We start from the raw sequence: 17,333 nt of genomic DNA, 5'->3' as shown, positions 1-17,333 counted from the left end.
TTTACTACAACCTCTCTTTCCAGCTCAATGGTTGCTTTGACCAATCCTCACAGGTTCCTACTCCATTATTCTTCATGAGGTTCTTTTTACCCCTTACCTTTCAAGTTAACCATCTATCTTCCCAATACCTAACCTGGGATCATTCCAGCTTTCTTCTGTGTCTGCTTTCTTTCTTTTTAAAAATTTTTTAAGTTCTTTTTTAGTTTATTTATTTTGAGAGAGAGAGAGAGATAGCACAAGTGGGGGAGGGGGAAAGAGAGAATCCCAAGCAGGCTCTGCACTGCCAGCTCAGAGTCAGATGCAGGGCTCGAACCCAGAAAACCGTGAGATCATGACCTGAGCTGAAATCCAGAGTCAGAGGTTTAACCAACTAAGCAACCCAGGCGACCCTCCTGTGTCTGCTTTAAATGCCAGAACCTTGTGAACTGGTACCGATCCGTATGTATGGAATACAACCTAACAAAGCCTTCAATGTTTCCTCATAACCTCTCATTACCTCAACCAAATGTGATACAAGTACAATTCAGATTTCTCATCATTCATGAAAAGTATATTCACTGTGGTAACCACTGTCTTCCTTATTTCCAGATTTACAGGCTCATTTCTATTTGACTTGACCATTCTGCAATACGGATTCCGGACCATCACTTCATCCTACCTAAAACTGTCACTTTCCTGGAGTGCCAGGGTGGCTCAGTGGCTTAAGCGTCCAACTTTGGCTCAGGTCATGATCTCATGGTTCAAATCTGAACCCCACTTTGGGCTCTCTGCTGTCAGCACAGAACCCGCTTCGGATCCTGTCTCCCCCTCTCTCTGCCCCTCCCCTGCTGTAGCACTCGCTCTCTCTCAAAAATAAACAAACATTTAAATTAAAAAAAATAACTGTCACTTTCCTAAGCTTCCATGATATCACTGTGCTGTTTCTCCTCCTACCTCTCTAAGTATATGTTCTCTGGTTTCCTCTGCAAATGTTTCTTCCTTTGACTGCCAGTTAAATGCTGGTATCTGCTGAGGGTTATATGCTTGGTCCCCTTCTCTTTTTAACTAACTGTTGTCTGTAAAGAGATCTGACCCACACTCATGAATGCTGCCAGCACAGGACTACTCACCCATCTACAACTCTAGGGCCAGCTTCTCACATAATTTCCATCCCCTCACAAATAGCTACCTTCTGCTTCTCTCCTAGAATTGCTCCATGCCACCTCAAATGCAACACATCCACCCCAAACCTGCTGCCCCTCTTTCTCTAGTGTGCCATACTTGGGTTAATGGTATCCTTTAGCTGCTTCAGCCAAAAACTAGGGGGAAGTGGGGAGATCATCCTAAGTCCACAGGGATCCTGTTATATCCCTGGAGTTTATATTTTAATGGAGGGGAGAAACAAATAAGTAATTAAAACTATCATTTCATATAAGGATGATGCCATGAAAGAATGCATGGTAAAAGAATAGAGTAACTGGGGGTGGGGAATGTTTTTAGGTATGAGAGCAGAGACTTGAATAAGCAATTGTCTTCAAAGACACTTCCCCATCTTACTCTCATTCCTCTCAAATCCACTATCTACCCTGATTCAAGAATATTCTTTCCAGGGGCACCTGGGTGGCTCAGTCGGTGAAGCATCTGACTCGGTTTCAGCTCAGGTCATGACCTCATAGTTTATGGGTTTGAGCCTCACATCGGGCTCTGTGCTGACAGTGAGGAGCTTGCTTGGGATGCTCTCTCTCTCTCTCTCTCTCTCTTTGTTTGCCCCTCCCCTGCTCGTGCTCTGTCTCTCTCAAAAATAAATAAATAAACATGAAAAAAATTTTAAAGAATATTCTTTCTAAAATGTAAATTTGGTCATATTACCCTTCTGCTTAACAGCTTTTGATAATTTCCCACTACTTATAAGAGATAAACTCTTTACCAAAACAAATGGCCTTTCCTGGTCTGGGACTTTGCCTTCCTCTCCAGGTACAACTCAATCACTCAAACATTTGAAGGCCTACTATGTGAAGGTACTGTTCTAAGTGTGAAGGACCTAGCAAGAATAGGGCAGACAAAAATCCCAACACTGGGGGCACCCGGGTGGCTCTGTCAGTTGAGCGTCCGACTTCGGCTCAGATCATGATCTCACAGCTCGTAAGTTCGAGCCCCGCGTCAGGCTCTGTGCTGACAGCTCGGAGCCTGGAGCCTGCTTTGGATTCTGTGTCTCCCTCTCTCTCTCCCCTCCCCTGCTTGTGCTCTGTCTCTCTCTAAGATAAATAAACATTAAAAAAAAAGTTTTTTTTAAATCCCAACACTCATGGAACTTCTTACACCTATGGGAGATATGTAATAAATAAATATTCAAATAAGTAAATAAGAATTTTGGATAATGATAAGTGATATCAAGAAAATAAAATGGTAAATTGATGGGCAAATAAAATGGTCAGGGAAGGTCTCCTGGGAGAATGATCTTCGTGGTGAGGTCGGAATGATGAGAAAGAGGTGAGATCTCAGGTAAGAGCGTTCCAGATAGAGGGAGCAACAAGTGCAAAGCTGCTCCTAATAAAAGTAGGAACCAGTGGGAATGTTCAACAAACAGAGCAGGCTAGTGTGACTGGAGCACAGACTAGGAAGAGGATAGTCAGAGAGAAGATCAGAGTCAGGAAGAAGTCAGAACCCTTGGGTATGGTGCCTTCCCTATTTCACCCTCTGAATTCCAAAGTACCTTTGATTCTTCAGACACTCCATACTCTTGTGCCTCCTGTTTATGCCCTTGATTTGCTCTTTTTACTTAGAAAGCATCTACTCATGGCGTGCCTGGGTGGCTCAGTCAGTTAAGCATCTGACTTCGGCTCAGGTTATAATCTCATGTTTCATGAGCTCGAGCCCTGAGTCAGGCTTTACATTGACAGACCGGAGCCTGCTTTTGATTCTGTCTCCCTCTCTCTCTGCCCCTCCTCCACTCCCATTTCCCTCCCACTTTCTCTCTCTCTCTCTCTCTCTCTCTCTCTCTGTGTCAAAATAAATAAGCAAACAAGCAAACAAACATGAATATATTTTCTACCAGGGAAACCAAATACTCAATTACTCACTTACTTACTACAGGATGAAGTCCTATGAAGGAGAAATACAGAATGCCATGAGTATCCTTAACAGGAGACCTTGCCTAGTGTAAAGGTCAGGAAAGGCTTCTTTGAGAAATGACAACAGAACTGAGCTCTGAAGGATGAGGAGGAACAAACGAGGAGACTGAACATTGCTGACAAAATGTGTTACACATTCGAAGGTTCTCAGGATGAAGCATGGTGTGTTAAATGTTAGCACAGCTGAAGAACAAAGGCATAAGACCACAAGAAGAACGAGACATCATTAATTCATAGCATGGTAGAAGACAATCTAGAATACTGATCTTAAGAAGTAACACATATTCCAATATTCACTTAGCAGTGATGTGGGTTTGTTTTACCTATGTCAACAATAAAAAAACAAATGGAGGAAAAAACACGACAAGCAATATGTAAATGAGTTGCCTTAAACCTCTCTAACACAGTGTACCATTCCATGGTTCCTAATGTATTTCTGTCATAAGTAATTGGAAAGAACCATTAACACAAGTATCAAGTACTACAATAAAAGATATATTTGGTGCTGTGGGAACACAGTCATTTACATATTTGTATTATGAGACTGTCAATTTCTTGAGGGCTGGTCTTCTTATTCATTTTCATATTCAGCTCTGTAGCCAGCACACTGCCTTACTCCCTGTAAGTCCTCAAACAGTTACTGAGTGAATCTCAGTTTGCCTGCGTGACTCATAGTTTATGTTACTAATTGGCACACACCCTGATCTGAGGTTAGCTGGCAGAAGCCTCCCTGAGAGACACAGGGATTGAAGGAACAAAACAGATCCGATTTTGTAGAACAAACGAATTTGAAACAACCAAAATAGGGGAGATGTACTATAGCTATTGTCAGATACAGGCTAAACACACCACTGACTAAATACATTGAAAAATACTTTAATCTGAAGAGTATGAAGGAAAGTCAAGGCCTGTAAAAAGTTAATAAACACCAAGCATCTCAGGGAGGGGAAAGGAGGAAAAAAAAAAAGAAAGTTCAATGTTTTAGGCTTACTGACGACAGCAACAGGAAAACAATGTTTCTATGGCCGTGATGATAGAAATGGACAGTGACCGTAGGGGAAAGAAACAGTGAGTTGGGAGGAGGTGCTGGCCAGGTCTGGAATGCACAATAGATTGTGCCAGGGTCCTGTCAATCTCTCCCTAGAAAATGAGCTCAGAGCTGTGCCCACTCACTCCTGTGCTGTATCTCAGCTCTTTGTTGGGGAGCTTGTAGATCTGCCAGCATTATGTGCTACATGGCACATGGTGCCCAGGGAGCACTATTTTAAGACTCTATTATTTTAAGGTAAAAGAAGCACAAAGCTTTGTGTGTGTGTGTGTGTGTGTGTGTGTGTGTGTGTGCATGTGTGTGTGTGTGTGTGTGTGTTGAATATCTAGTATTTCCTACAAGCAAAGTTTCCAAAACTCATGATGAAAGAATATGAACATCTCAAAAAAGGACAGCCAAGAAGAAAACTCAAAATTAATTGTCTGAGGAAGAAAGCCTACCCTGCCAAAATGACAACACCACCAATAAGGGAAGTGAATGGTCTTGGATGGTCTTGGAATCTGACCCTTCTATTTCTCCTAAAAGTGAGGTATGGTCCTACTGCCACACAAAAACTTTGCATCCTAGTATTTTGACCTTCCTGTCATGAATGACCTGGAATCTAGGTTCTGATGAAAACAATCAATGTGGCCAATGATCTAATCTCCAAATCCAACAATCCAACATGACACTTCCAATCAGTTGTTTCCCTAGGAACACTCTCCGGCCTCAATTTCCATGCCACCCACTTCCCAGATATGTGTTTGTCCTGTCATGCTAGCTTTTTGCTTTCTGACTCCCAATTAGTTGGGGGGCAGGGTGGATACTCTCTGTCTAAATCCTCAGTCTTCTTTTCTTTTATCCATATAATCTCTACCAGAGAACACACCTACTCTTCTGGACTTTATCTATGTCAACAGTTCTCAACTGGGAGTGATTCTACCACCCAGGCGACACTGGGCAATGTCTGGTGATGCTTTTGGCTGCCAAAACCAGGGGGGGAGGGTGCTATTGGTACCTGGAAAGCAGAGGCCAGGGATGCTGCTAAACACCCTACAATGCCCAGGATAGCCCCAACAACAAAGAATCATCTGGCCCAAAATGTCAACGGTGCCACTGTTTAGAAACCCTGACCTACACAGATGACTTTAAATCTTTTACTCTTTTATCTGACACGTGTATTACCTATTTAAGACTTGCTGTGCCCAATGCACTGGGTGGGGAGCTGGGGGAAGGCACAGAGGGACTGTAGACGCAGGCATCCATCTGAGAAGCATTATACCCTCAAAGAAAGAGCACCTATCTGGAGGAAATGAGCCATGCCTCAGTATAAACCAGACAAATGTTCTAACCACCTTTAGGGGATCTCCATATCCCCATGTCCCAAACCAAACACTGTATCATATTCCCTTCTACCCACCATCATCACCACCTAACTGGTTCCTCCTTTTATGTTGTCTATAATTTCAATCATTATCTTCCCAAACATCACTGGTAAATTTAAACTTCTTCCTCTTGCCCAGTACTGGATTAGAGGCCAAGTCCTTGTGAATTCACCCTGATTATGTTTCTTATACTTATTCTTACCCCTATATCTACCATTTTTCTTCCCCACTGCCCCATGCTCAAGATGCCCTTTGGTGTCTAGGGCTTTATAACAAAGAAACATTTTATAGAGTTTTGCTGTTATCATTTTTATTTTTTTTTATAATTTTCTTTATTTGAGAGACAGAGAGAGAGTGGGAGAGGGGGCAAAGGGGGAGAGAGAGGGAGAGAGAGAGAGAGAGAGAGAGAGAGAGAGAGAGAGAGACACACAACCCCAAACAGGTCCCATGCTCAGCATGGAGTGAGACATGGGGCTCGATCCCACAACCCTGGGATCATAACCTGAGCTGAAATCAAGAGTCGGACACGCAACTGACTGAGCCACCCAGGTGTCCGTTGTTAATGTTTTTAAAGAAACTCATGTTGAAGGTAATATAGAGGTAGTGGGAAGGGCATATGTTTTGGGGTCAAAAAAGATAATTTGGAATCTTGGCTCTATTTATTAACTGAGTGGCCTTGAACCACTTACTTATTTCACTAAGCCTCAGTTTCTTTCTCTGTAAAAAGACATATTACATAATACCTAATTAATAAGTATGTTTGTTAGGATAATAGAACCTGAAATATCATAGGTATTCACTATATGGTAGCCATTATGATATATAATTATGTTTATACATACCTCATATGTTGTAGGTACTTAAATATCAAATTTGGAACAGACTGAAAATATAAACCATAATTATAGAATTGTGTTTATGAAATTTGTTAGAATCTCCTGAATCTTTTTAGATATAAGCTAATTTTTAAGATTTCAATCCATGCTTATTTGAAAAACTCACCTCAAAAGAAAGGAATGGAGAATTGTAATGACAGTAATAATATTTTTATTGTTATTATTTAATAGAAGTCAAGCCCAAACAACATGCAGGGAATGTACTTTAAAACGCCAGAAAGCAGGCCCACTTTCATCCCTCTTAACCAAGCAAAACTCTTAATTCATAAATTTAAAACTCCTCAAAAAGGTCTTACAGCAGCACACTCACTATGGTATGAACCCAGCCACAGAATGTTTATCAAACAACGTACTTACTTGTTCCATGTAATAAAAGTTGCTCTCTGTGTTGAAATGCCAAGACCAACAATTTGATTCATCTCTATTCCTGCAGCTAAAAATAAAGATAGGTAAAACACATGGGGGTAAAAGCCAGTGAAGTTTTCTTTATAATATTATAGTATGGGAAATAGATCATTCAATATAATCTTTAAGAAAAACATCTGGGTTTAGCATTTAGTAACATAACTGGAGCTAATAAAGCATTACTGAGATGATTTTGTAGTAATTTTTTACTTAAAGGGAAAAAGGTCATATTTGAATAATAGCAAAATGGGCTTTTGCTTTAAATGTTAGGAAAAAAATAAACAATACTCAAGGTTACTTGGATTGTATTTTCTTCTTGTAATACTTGTAATTCAAGCAATGATCAACCTATGAAAATTAATACAGGGAAACCTCTCTAAAATGCAGTCACAACCATACCACTGGGTCAATTACAGGAAGACCTATCAGTTACAGACCCCACGAAAAGAATCCTCAGCAGAAAAGAATTGACAATCACAGGTCCTGATAGGAAAAGACGTACACTGCATCTTCCATAACAAATCTACTACCCAAGCCAATGAGAAACCATCATCACCCTAAACTCTTGCTTGTCTCCCAATGGACCACAGTTCAAAACAAACCTTCCCAACTTCTTTCTCCTTTTTAACAAAAGAACATTCCTCTTTTTTGTTTGTTGGAATAGCCTATGGTTTTTGCCATAGCTTGCTTGTCCCAAATTGTAATTCTGCTATTCCTGAATAAACCCCTATTTGCCAGTAAAACAACTTATTTTCAAGATCAACACACCATAATAGAAGCTGGTTGATGACGTAAAGGAAAATCCCCAGGGAAAGTATTATAATTAGTGAAGCTCAGATCTTATTTTCCATACAAACAGATGCTAAATGCAAATAAAACATGGGTTTTTTTGGTTCATATTTCTTAAAATACAGCTACTTGAGTATTTTTCATGATATTGTTTTAAAAGAGCAATTTATGCCACTAGGAAAAATAGGGACAACTTCAATTTGAGTACTGAGGAAGACATATCACCTCACACACAGTACTTCTCTCAAAAATATTTAACCTGAAGCTAATCATGAGAAATAAATCAGGACAAGCCATAATGTAGGACTGTCTAATAAACTGGTCTGTACTTTTGAAAATTGTCAGTGTCATAAAGAACACGCTCTAGATTAAAAGAGACTAGATAGACTGACTGCTACGTGCAATGCCTCATCTTTGGCCGGATTCTGGATTGGCAAAAAGCTATTAATGACTGAGATAAGAGAGGACTATTGAAGATGAAGCATTAGAAAATATTACTGTATTAATGTTAAATTTCCTCTAAGATAAGTGCACTGTAGTTATATAAAAGAATTCCCCTTTCTTTTTTTAAAAATATGTTTTAACGTTTGTTTATTTTTTTGAGAAAGAGACAGAGAGACAGAACACAAGCAGTGGAGGGGCAGAGAGAGAGGGAGACACAGAATCCAAAGCAGGCTCCAGGCTCTGAGCTGTCTGCACAGAGCCTGACGCGGGGCTGGAACTCATGAGCTATGAGATCATGACCTGAGCTGAAGTCAGACACTCAACCGACTGAGCCACCCAGGCATCCCGAGAATTCCCCTTTCTTTGGAGATAATGTTTAAGTATTTAGGGAGAACAGGTTATTATGTCACAGCCAATGTTCAAATGGGTCAAATAAAAGAGTTTGCAAAGGATGATAAACACTACTAAACATGTTTGAATCTGGGAAAAAGGTATACAGGTATTCCATGTACTACTGGAACTTTTTAAAATAAGTTTGACATATTTCAAACCAAAAAAGGTAAGAAGGAGAAGCAATTCAATCACAAAAGTGAAGTAAGAGATCTTTTGGAATTCACATTTATAAGTCATCTTTTGCCATGTTTTTAAAGAAAGTTGCATTGAAATGTTCTTAAAGAGCTAAGATTTCAGACTGTCGCTATGGCCAGGACAGCACTTTGCATCAAGAGGCCACACAGAAAAACAAAAACAGGGGCAGCTGGGTGGCTCAGATGGTTAAGTGTCTGACTTCAGCTCAGGTCATGATCTCACAGTTTGTGAGTTCAAGCCCGGCATTGGGCTCTGTGCTGACAGCTCAGAGCCTGGAGCCTGCTTCGGATTCTGTGTCTCCCTCTCTCTCTCTGCCCCTCTCCGGCTCATTCTCTGTCTTTCTCTGTCTCAAAAATAAGTAAACATTTAAAAAAAATTAAAAAACAAAAAAAAAACCCTTGTCTAACAATAAAGGTATCTCAAGTGTAAATTTCTAACAGCAGGAACTGTGTGTTATAACTTTGTTAATAAATAACCTCTGGTATTTTGTACACAACACGAAATCAAATGAGCACTAACTACAACTAGGAATGAAGAAGGAAGGTGAACCTTTATACAGCAGTTGAAAAAAGATTTAAGCCAGAGGAGAGAGTTGCCATTACCTTTCCTTGACAAAGTGGTTAACGGTAAACCACAAATGTCGGCTGAAAAATACTGGGAAATTGTGACCCCAGTAAAATACTATTTGTATAATTATAGCTTAGGCAACCCACAAAATTCTAAAGACTGAGGAAAACTCTTACTAACACAAAATATACTTTATTATTTTTATTTTTCTAAATCTAATTACCTTTAACAGACTCTTTTATTACAGCAAGAAACTGAAGCCAGAGAACATCAGGATCAATTTCAACCCAGCCAGTTTGAGGATAAAGACTTTGTACCTATTTAGAAAAAGGAAATAAAAACAACATTAGAGCACGTCAATAATATCTGGGTCTTAAAGTTACTGGTTAAAATGATTAACAACATGATTTTATTATCTAATTCATTTTTATGGTTAAAATGCAAAATAGGAAATAAAAAGTTTTCTTTTGTTCATGACTTATAGAAAATTTTAGTTTTCTTTGTCCTTACTTTCCAAATTTATCTTTATTTTTCAAGTTTTCCAGAATGGAGATGTACCATTTTTGTAACAAGAGAAATATCTTTTTAAATATAAAAATCAACAAATCAAGTACCAGGTTCTGCTTCAGACTATGATGAAGGAAGCACACTCCACCCCGTCTCTCCCACTGAATGCATGGAGCAGCTATTTGTGGACTCCACAACTGAACTGGTGGTAAGTTTCCCGTTTTACTTCCTGATCTTCCCTGGCCTGGACTCAAGGCAATCCACAAAACCAGAAGTGAGTACCAGGGCGCACTGGAAACTCCAAGAGAAGCTCTCATGTTTTGGCTAACAGAGAATGGGAGAAGTCCTCCATATTTCTTTTTTCCCCCACTTTGCCCACATACGTTTGTACCTAGGCTATCTTGTAGTAGTGGTTGCACCAGTAATCACAAGCACCTAAAATACTGAAGGAGGTAAAACTTCCTCTCCAATCAGAGGAGCTGTGGCCCAAGACCCTCATGGCTTTTTTTCTCTCTCTGTGCTTCCTGATGCGTAGCCCCAGCTGTGGGCATAGGAAGTGCCAGCAGAGTAGGGTAATGAAAGCTCTAGCGTTCTGGCAAGAGTAGCCACAAGGGGAGGCTCAGGGAACCAAAAAGTACCAGGAAAATCTCGGAGAGGGAGGGGCTTGGGAAAGCTGCTCCAGAAAGTTGTGAATGAATCCAGAGGCTCACCTCAAAGCTGCATATGTGTGAATATAATCCTAAACAGCCTAGCAAAGATGTTAAGAATAGAACTAAGGGAGAGACCACTACCCAGGTGCCAGACTGACTACTGGATGGCAAATACACAGGACAGATGCAAATAGTACCACCAAGATTTTGGAAATAACCAACAGTGAAACCAAAGTCCACAGAAGGGTAGCCTGAACCCAACTGCATTCATTGCCTGGTGAAAGAAAAATATCAACATTCATCATAAGATTTACACAAGACCCAGACTCTTATAACACAATATTCAAAATTCCATGATACAATCTGAAAATTATAAGGTATGTGAAGAACCAGAAAAATCTACCCTCACATGGGAAAAGGTAATAGATACTAACGCCAAGATGACAAATATCAGATCAAGACTTCAAAGCAGCGATTATAAAAATGTTCCAAGAAAGAAGGGCAAAGTATTTTGAAACAAATGCCAAGATAAAAAGTCTCAGCCAAGAAATGTTAAGACAAAAAAAATATTAGAACTGAAAAATACAATAATTAGGAGAATAGGGGAAAAGGAAAGATGCTGGTCAAAGGGTACAAACTTTCAGATATAAGATGAGTAAGTTCTAGAGCCCTAACATACAGCATGGTAACTATGGTTAATAATAACGTACTGTACACTTGAAATTGCTAAGACAACTGTTGTGAAGTGTTCTCAACATACACACACACATGCACAAATAGTGATTATGTGAGTTACTGGGAATGTTAATTAGCTTAATTGTGGTAATCATTTCACAATGTATATGTATACCAAAACATCATGGTGTACACCTTACATATATATACAACTTCTACTTGTCAATCATACCTCAATAAAGCTGGTAAAATCAATTTTAAAAAAGAAAAATATAATAATTAAAATAGGGGCGCCTGGGTGGCTCACTCAGTTGAGCATCCAATTCTTGATTTCAGCTCAGGTCATGATCCCAGGGTCTTGGGATTGAGCACCGCACTGGGCTCGGCATTGAGCATGAAGCCTGCTTAAGATTCTCTCTCTTTCTCTGTCCCTCTGCCCCTCAGCTACTCATGCTCTCTCTAAAAAACAAAAAACAAACAAACAAAAATCCTGGGTGGCCTCAATAGTAAAATAAAGATAATAGAAGAATGTCAGTAAACCAAGATAGATCCATAGAAATTATCTGACATAAATATAAGAAAGGAGAAATATTGGGGAAAAAATCAAATAAAGCCTCAGGGATCTATGAGACAAGAGCAAAACATCAGACTCCCCAGAGAAGAAAAGAAAGAGTTCAGTGAGAAAAAGAAAAAAAAAAATTACTCCAGGGAAGTAACAGTGCTAAAAATTTCCTAAGTTCAGTGAAAGATTTAAAATCTATATATTCAAGGGGTGCCTGGGTGGCTCAGTTGGTTGAGCGTCCAACTCTTCATTTCGACTCAGGTCATGATCCCTGGATTGTGGGATCAATCCCTGTGGGATCAGGGTCCGTGCTGAGCATGGAGCCTAAGTGCTTAAGATTTTATCTCTTTCTCTCTCTCTCTCTCTCACTCTCTCATATTCTCTCTCTCTCTCTCTCTCTCTCCCCTGCCTGCATGGCCTCTCTGTCTACAATTAAAAGACAAAAGGTTAATGCAGAAGGACAATGAGAAGAGAGCAAACAGGCTCAGACCTAGGTTTTATCAAATGTTGTTAATGATAACAGTGAGTGTGTGGGTGGCACATGGCTAAAGAGAGCAGAAAGATGATACTTCACTCCCTACTCAGATTGCACCACATCTTTATTCAACCCCGGCAGAGATTCCATGGTAAATTAGAGGTACCTCCAAAGGTTGGGATGCCAAATGAGGCTGAACACACAAGATCGGTTCAACGTCTTTATAAGGATCCCCAATCCCCTCCTCCAGCCCCATCACTGCCCCTACCTAACCAAGCAGATGGTAAAAGGTTTACTCTCCAGAGGCACTGATCCAGAAGAGTTCTTTCCCTGGAAATACCAGATAGAGCTGAGTGGGGTAAGACTACTGAGTGGTACTGAAAATATGAACAAATAACCAACCAAAGATCGAACATGTAAGAAAAGGCCAAAATAAAGAAAAAAAAAAGGAATGCTGAGGAGACAGTGACTATGTGGGGAGCATGAGGGTGACAAGGTCTGATATGAAAAAAGAATCCACTGAGTTCTGAGACATATTTAACAAAATCTACTCCCTTTCTATCTAATATTTGCTTTTTTCTAGGCAAGGCTTTCATGACCATAGACAAATGGCTCAGCCGCAACAAACACTTCTTCATCCAAAAAAACTCAAAGTGGACATCACTGCCTCAAGTCTACAAACCTTCAGACTTGATGGTGGCACTCCACAGTCACTCCCCCACTCCACCAGCCCAGACAGCTCACTATCCCCAAACATGTCACAACAGGGAAATCTCTTGTACTGAAGGAAGACCACACCGATTAGACAAAAGTACAACCAAAGCTAACAAGATCTGTTTTGTGGATTACAAACAAAACAAAAAGACAGCAACCAGAAGTTTTCAAGACAGAAGAGTACACAGTAGTAGAGGCCATACTGTTTTCTTTGAAGTGGGCTTTCTATCCTGTTCTTCCCACCAAGATGTTATTGTTTTCCATGGTTTCTCACAATAGCATGATGTTCCAATGGGGAATATGATAAACTTTCTCCATTTTTAAAATTAGAAACATCAAATATTGACATGTGGATTTAGTTTGTAACACCAATATTCAAGAATCTATAGAAAGATTTGCTTTTAAAATAGAAATTAGGGGCGCTTGGGTGGCTCAGTCAGTTGAGTGTCCAACTCTTGATTTCAGCTCAGGTCATGATCCCAGGGTCGTGAGATACAGCGCTGAATCAGGCTCTGTGCTCAGTGGGGAGCCTGCTTAAGATTCTCTCTTTCTCTCTCCCCACTGCCTCCCCCTATGCCTGCCTCTCCCCAGCTTGTACTTTCTCTCTAAAATAAATAAATACATAAATAAAGATAAATAAAAAGTACAAATTATTTTAAACGCCTAAAAACGTATCTCTGCTGCTAAAAAATGAATGCCACAAGAAATAAAACTGGTCTTCTGGAGGCCTGGTATTAGCCTCCTAACATAAGGGTTCATGTTTGGGATTTCAATTTTATGTAAAAAACTAACACAGCCTATTTTGTTCTTGTCTCTAAAGGGTGATCTCTTCACTTTTTCTTTCTCTCTTTCTCTTTGAAGCTATTTATGCAGCAGCATCAATCGAATCCTATACTAAGAGGTTTTGGGTTTCTACTATTCAGTCTTACCATCATATTAGCAGAGGTGATTTTCATCTGAGAAAATATACAAAAGTTCTGTGTCCAAACCAAAGTTTCATGAAGCAAACTGAATTCTTAATACTTTAATTAAATGCAATACAGTGATTTATTCTGTACCCATGAGGTAATAAACCAGGGGCTAAATAGCAATGTAGGCCAATTCTCAAAGAACTCCAGCTATCTGAAGTAAGTGACCGACCAATTGCTGATTGTTCCTTTCTAATTTGTTATGGACCAACAATTTTTTTTAATGTTTACTATTTATTTTGAGAGAGAGAGGGAGAGCATGCATGGGGGAGGGACAGAGAGAGAGGGAAAGGGAGAATCCCAAGCTGACAGCCTGGAGCCTGACCCTGGCCAATCCCATAAACTGCAAGATCATGACCTGACCCAAAATCAAGAGTCTGACACTCAAGTGACTGAGCCATCCAGGTGACCCATGGACCAACAATTTTTTTTAATTTTTTTTATTTCTGAGAGACAGAGCACGAGAGGGGGAGGGGCAAAGAGAGAGGGAGACACACAATCCCAATCAGGCTCTAGGCTCATCGCTGTAAGCACAGAGTGTGAGATGGGGCTTGAACGCACGAAGGGTAAGATCATGACCTGAGCCAAAATGGGATGCCTAACCGACTGAGCCACCCAGGTGCCCCTGGACCAACAATAAGACACAATTAAAAAATTTTCTAGGGGCACCTGCGTGGCTCAGTCAGTTGAGCCTCCAACTTCACCTCAAGTCATGATCTCACAGTCTGAGTTCAAGCCCCGCATCGGACTCTGTGCTGGCAGCTCAGAGCCTGGAGCCTGCTTCAGATTCTGTGTCTCCCTCTCTCTCTGCCCCTCCCCTGTTTGCAATGTCTCTCTCAAAAATAAATAAACATTAAAAAAACCCAAAAAGACGCAATTAAAACAATTTTCTAGGGGCTCCTGGGTGGCTCAATCGGTTAAGTGTCTGACTTCAGCTCAGGTCATGATCTCATGGTTTGTGAGTCTGAGCCTGGCATTGGGCTCTGCTGTCAGCGCAGAGCCCGCTTTGGATCCCCCATCCCCCTTTCTCTTTGCCCCCCCCCCACTTGCATTCTTTCTCTTAAAAATAAATTAAAAAATTAAAATAAAACAATTTTCTCGGAAAAAATTACATACAAAAGAAAATCCCAAGTGTTTCAGTATTAAGGTCAACAGACATATAATTACTCTACCAAACTGCTACACAAGTTTCTAAATCTTAGTTTCTTTATCTCTACTCCAAATGCCCAGGAACTACACTTTGAGAAGCAGTGCTATAAACTCCTACTACAGTTGGAGAAGCATTGCTAAAAACTCCTCAATCTAAGTGCTTCATCCGTTAGGGCAGGGACTTTTTGTATGTTCATTAATTCACATGTCTTTCCAGACACATCACAGTAGAGAGTGTGAGCAAAACATTCTTTGCTCCTGCTATTCAGAGCAATCTTGATTCAACTTTGGGATTCCTACCTCATTTCTCAAAAGTTAATCATTTGCCCCTAATAAAATAGCAACCGAAACTTTGTATTTTCTGACAATCTGTGTCTCCCTTTGGTTCCAAATACTTCAATTCCTTAAACAAACACACATACAAACAACAACAAACAACAACAAAAACCCCACGACTGCCTAAAACAAAAGTACTGTGTGTCTAGAATTATGAGGGAGACTGTGTGAAAAGTATCATTGTGTTGTGATAAAGACTCATAAAAAGATAAGACGCATGCAGTCACTGAAGGACAGTGTTCTTTCAGGTTGGAGGAGGGTTGGTGTGTGTAGGTTTCTGCACAGGTAGCCAGAGAAGGGCCCAGCAAGTGGCTGGGCTCCCAGCTCTCTGTCCTGGTCCTGAAACCAGAATGAAATTCCCCCGTTTTCTCAAAGCAGTAACTTGGCTAGACCTACTCCTGGCAAGTGCTATGGTTGAAAAACACTGCTAAGGGGTTGGGAAGAAGAGAGGGAACTGAGCAAAAACAAGAGTCCAAGGGCTGATGGGAATGGTTAGGTAACTAATGGCTCCTAACACGGCAATCAAAAAAGATGTTGATATTGGAAAGAAGGGTAAAAACACCATATCCAATCAACATTATTTTTGGTGCACTTGTAGAAATTAACACTTCATTAAAATAAGAACAGAAGAACACCAATCTGTTGGTCGCTTTACTAATAACAACAAGGAGTTGGGAGGTTTCTCAAATCAGAAAAAGCTATTTTTATCAATGTTCAAAGATGGAAAAGATAGGGCCCCTGGATGGCTCAGTTGGTTAAGCGACCGACTTCGGCTCAGGTCATGATCTCACTGCTCCTGAGTTCGAGCCCCGCATGGGGCTCGGTGCTCACGACTCAGAGCCTGGCGCCTGCTCTGGATTCTGTGTCTTCCTCTCTCTCTGTCCCTCCCTAGTGTGTGCAATCTCTCTCTCTCTCAAATATTAAAACAAACAAAACAAAAAAATCCAAAGATGGAAAAGATAAAAGTAATGACAGCAGCCTTCAAAACTTATCCAATACCTCCCATATCCATGAAAATCAGTCCCTCAGGTGAGCAACCAGCACTCTGAGAGCAGTTAATGAAGACAAATGAAGAATGGACAATAAATTCTGTTAAGATCTGAAAAATGTAAATGTAAATAAAGACGGGACTGGAGGTCTCCTAAGGAACTGGGAAAAACCTAGCAAGTCACAAAGCACCTTTTGGTTGGATACGCGCGGAGTGCCCTGCCCGGCCCTGCCCTACGAGTCTCCGCAGTCCCACGCAGGAAAGGCTGGAAAGGCGAATCCGCAGGTGATAGAAGCAAGCGAACGACCTGGTCACAAACCCGGCCCCTCCAGCCCTCAGCCAGAACAGGAAGGGCGCACAAGTGTTAGCCCTGTCCGGGGAGGAAATTCGGGTATCTGCCCGCTCCCGGTCCGCGGCTCGGGGCCAAGGGCCCGCCGGTGCTGCAGGTGGTTGCATGCAGCTTGATGAGGCGGCCCCACCCGCTCGCCTCCCGCTACTCGATCCCGCATGCTCTGCGCGACCGTGACCCGTGGCCCCGACGCCCGCTCCCCCGTCACCTTCTGCGCGCTGGAGCCGCGGATCAGCGCCGCGTGGTCATAGACGTGGCAGCGGATCACCGAGCTGCCCACGTCCAGCCCCAGCACGAAGCCTGCGCGAGGCAGGCCTGGCGCGCTCTGCTCCGGGCGCCTCTGCTCTGAAACCGCACGCACCCCGACCATCCCGACCCCGCAAACCTCTCCGCAACAACCGCCTACCGAGCGGGCGCGTTTATAAAGGCCCGCACCTCAGGGGCCGAGCGCGCCCAGCCGGGCCACCGCCCCCGGCCCGCCCCTCCGCGAGATCCGGGAAGCGGCCCGCCCCTGCCGCAGCCCCGCCCCTGCCGCGGCCCCGCCCCGACGCCGTGACATCACTGCCGCGCAGAGATCCTTTCGGCGCGGGTGCTGGGCGCTGGAGGCTCTGAGGGTTGCGCGGAGGTGAGCTAGTTTTGGGAGGTGGTCGTCGCGTTTCTTTTCACCAAAGTTACAATTTATGACAGTTTTTAAAAATAAAGTGACCTGAAAAGAAGTTAAAAATTCATTCTGAAGTATATATTGATAA

General features: G+C 41.7%; 1 protein-coding gene and 1 long non-coding RNA gene across 6 annotated transcripts in view; both read right to left on the bottom strand.

Annotated features, from left to right (window-relative positions):
- The window catches only part of GK5 (glycerol kinase 5), a 77,701-nt gene extending 60,590 nt beyond the window's left edge, over window positions 1-17,111 (bottom strand). For 2 of the 5 annotated variants that reach the window (XM_027061689.2, XM_053221363.1), the window contains exons 1-3: window positions 16,793-17,074; window positions 9,435-9,528; window positions 6,776-6,851 (exon numbers count right to left, since the gene is read on the bottom strand). In XM_027061689.2, coding sequence (XP_026917490.1) covers window positions 6,776-6,851; window positions 9,435-9,528; window positions 16,793-16,954 — 332 coding nt within the window. In that variant the 5' untranslated portion in view covers window positions 16,955-17,074. Of the gene's footprint in view, window positions 1-6,775; window positions 6,852-9,434; window positions 9,529-16,792 lie in introns of all 5 variants that reach the window. The other 3 variants (XM_027061690.2, XM_027061692.2, XM_027061693.2) reach the window with 3 other exon arrangements.
- On the bottom strand, window positions 222-6,767 carry LOC128315292 (uncharacterized). The gene is made up of 2 exons (XR_008297958.1): window positions 2,292-6,767; window positions 222-2,230 (listed from the first exon to the last, which is right to left on the bottom strand). It is a non-coding gene; the product is annotated as an uncharacterized LOC128315292 (long non-coding RNA).
- Window positions 17,112-17,333: the final 222 nt, after the last annotated feature.

This window comes from Acinonyx jubatus, chromosome C2, assembly GCF_027475565.1.
Source record: "Acinonyx jubatus isolate Ajub_Pintada_27869175 chromosome C2, VMU_Ajub_asm_v1.0, whole genome shotgun sequence".
In the NCBI taxonomy this organism is placed as follows: domain Eukaryota; kingdom Metazoa; phylum Chordata; class Mammalia; order Carnivora; family Felidae; genus Acinonyx; species Acinonyx jubatus.
This window is presented reverse-complemented; position numbering and strand designations above follow the sequence as displayed.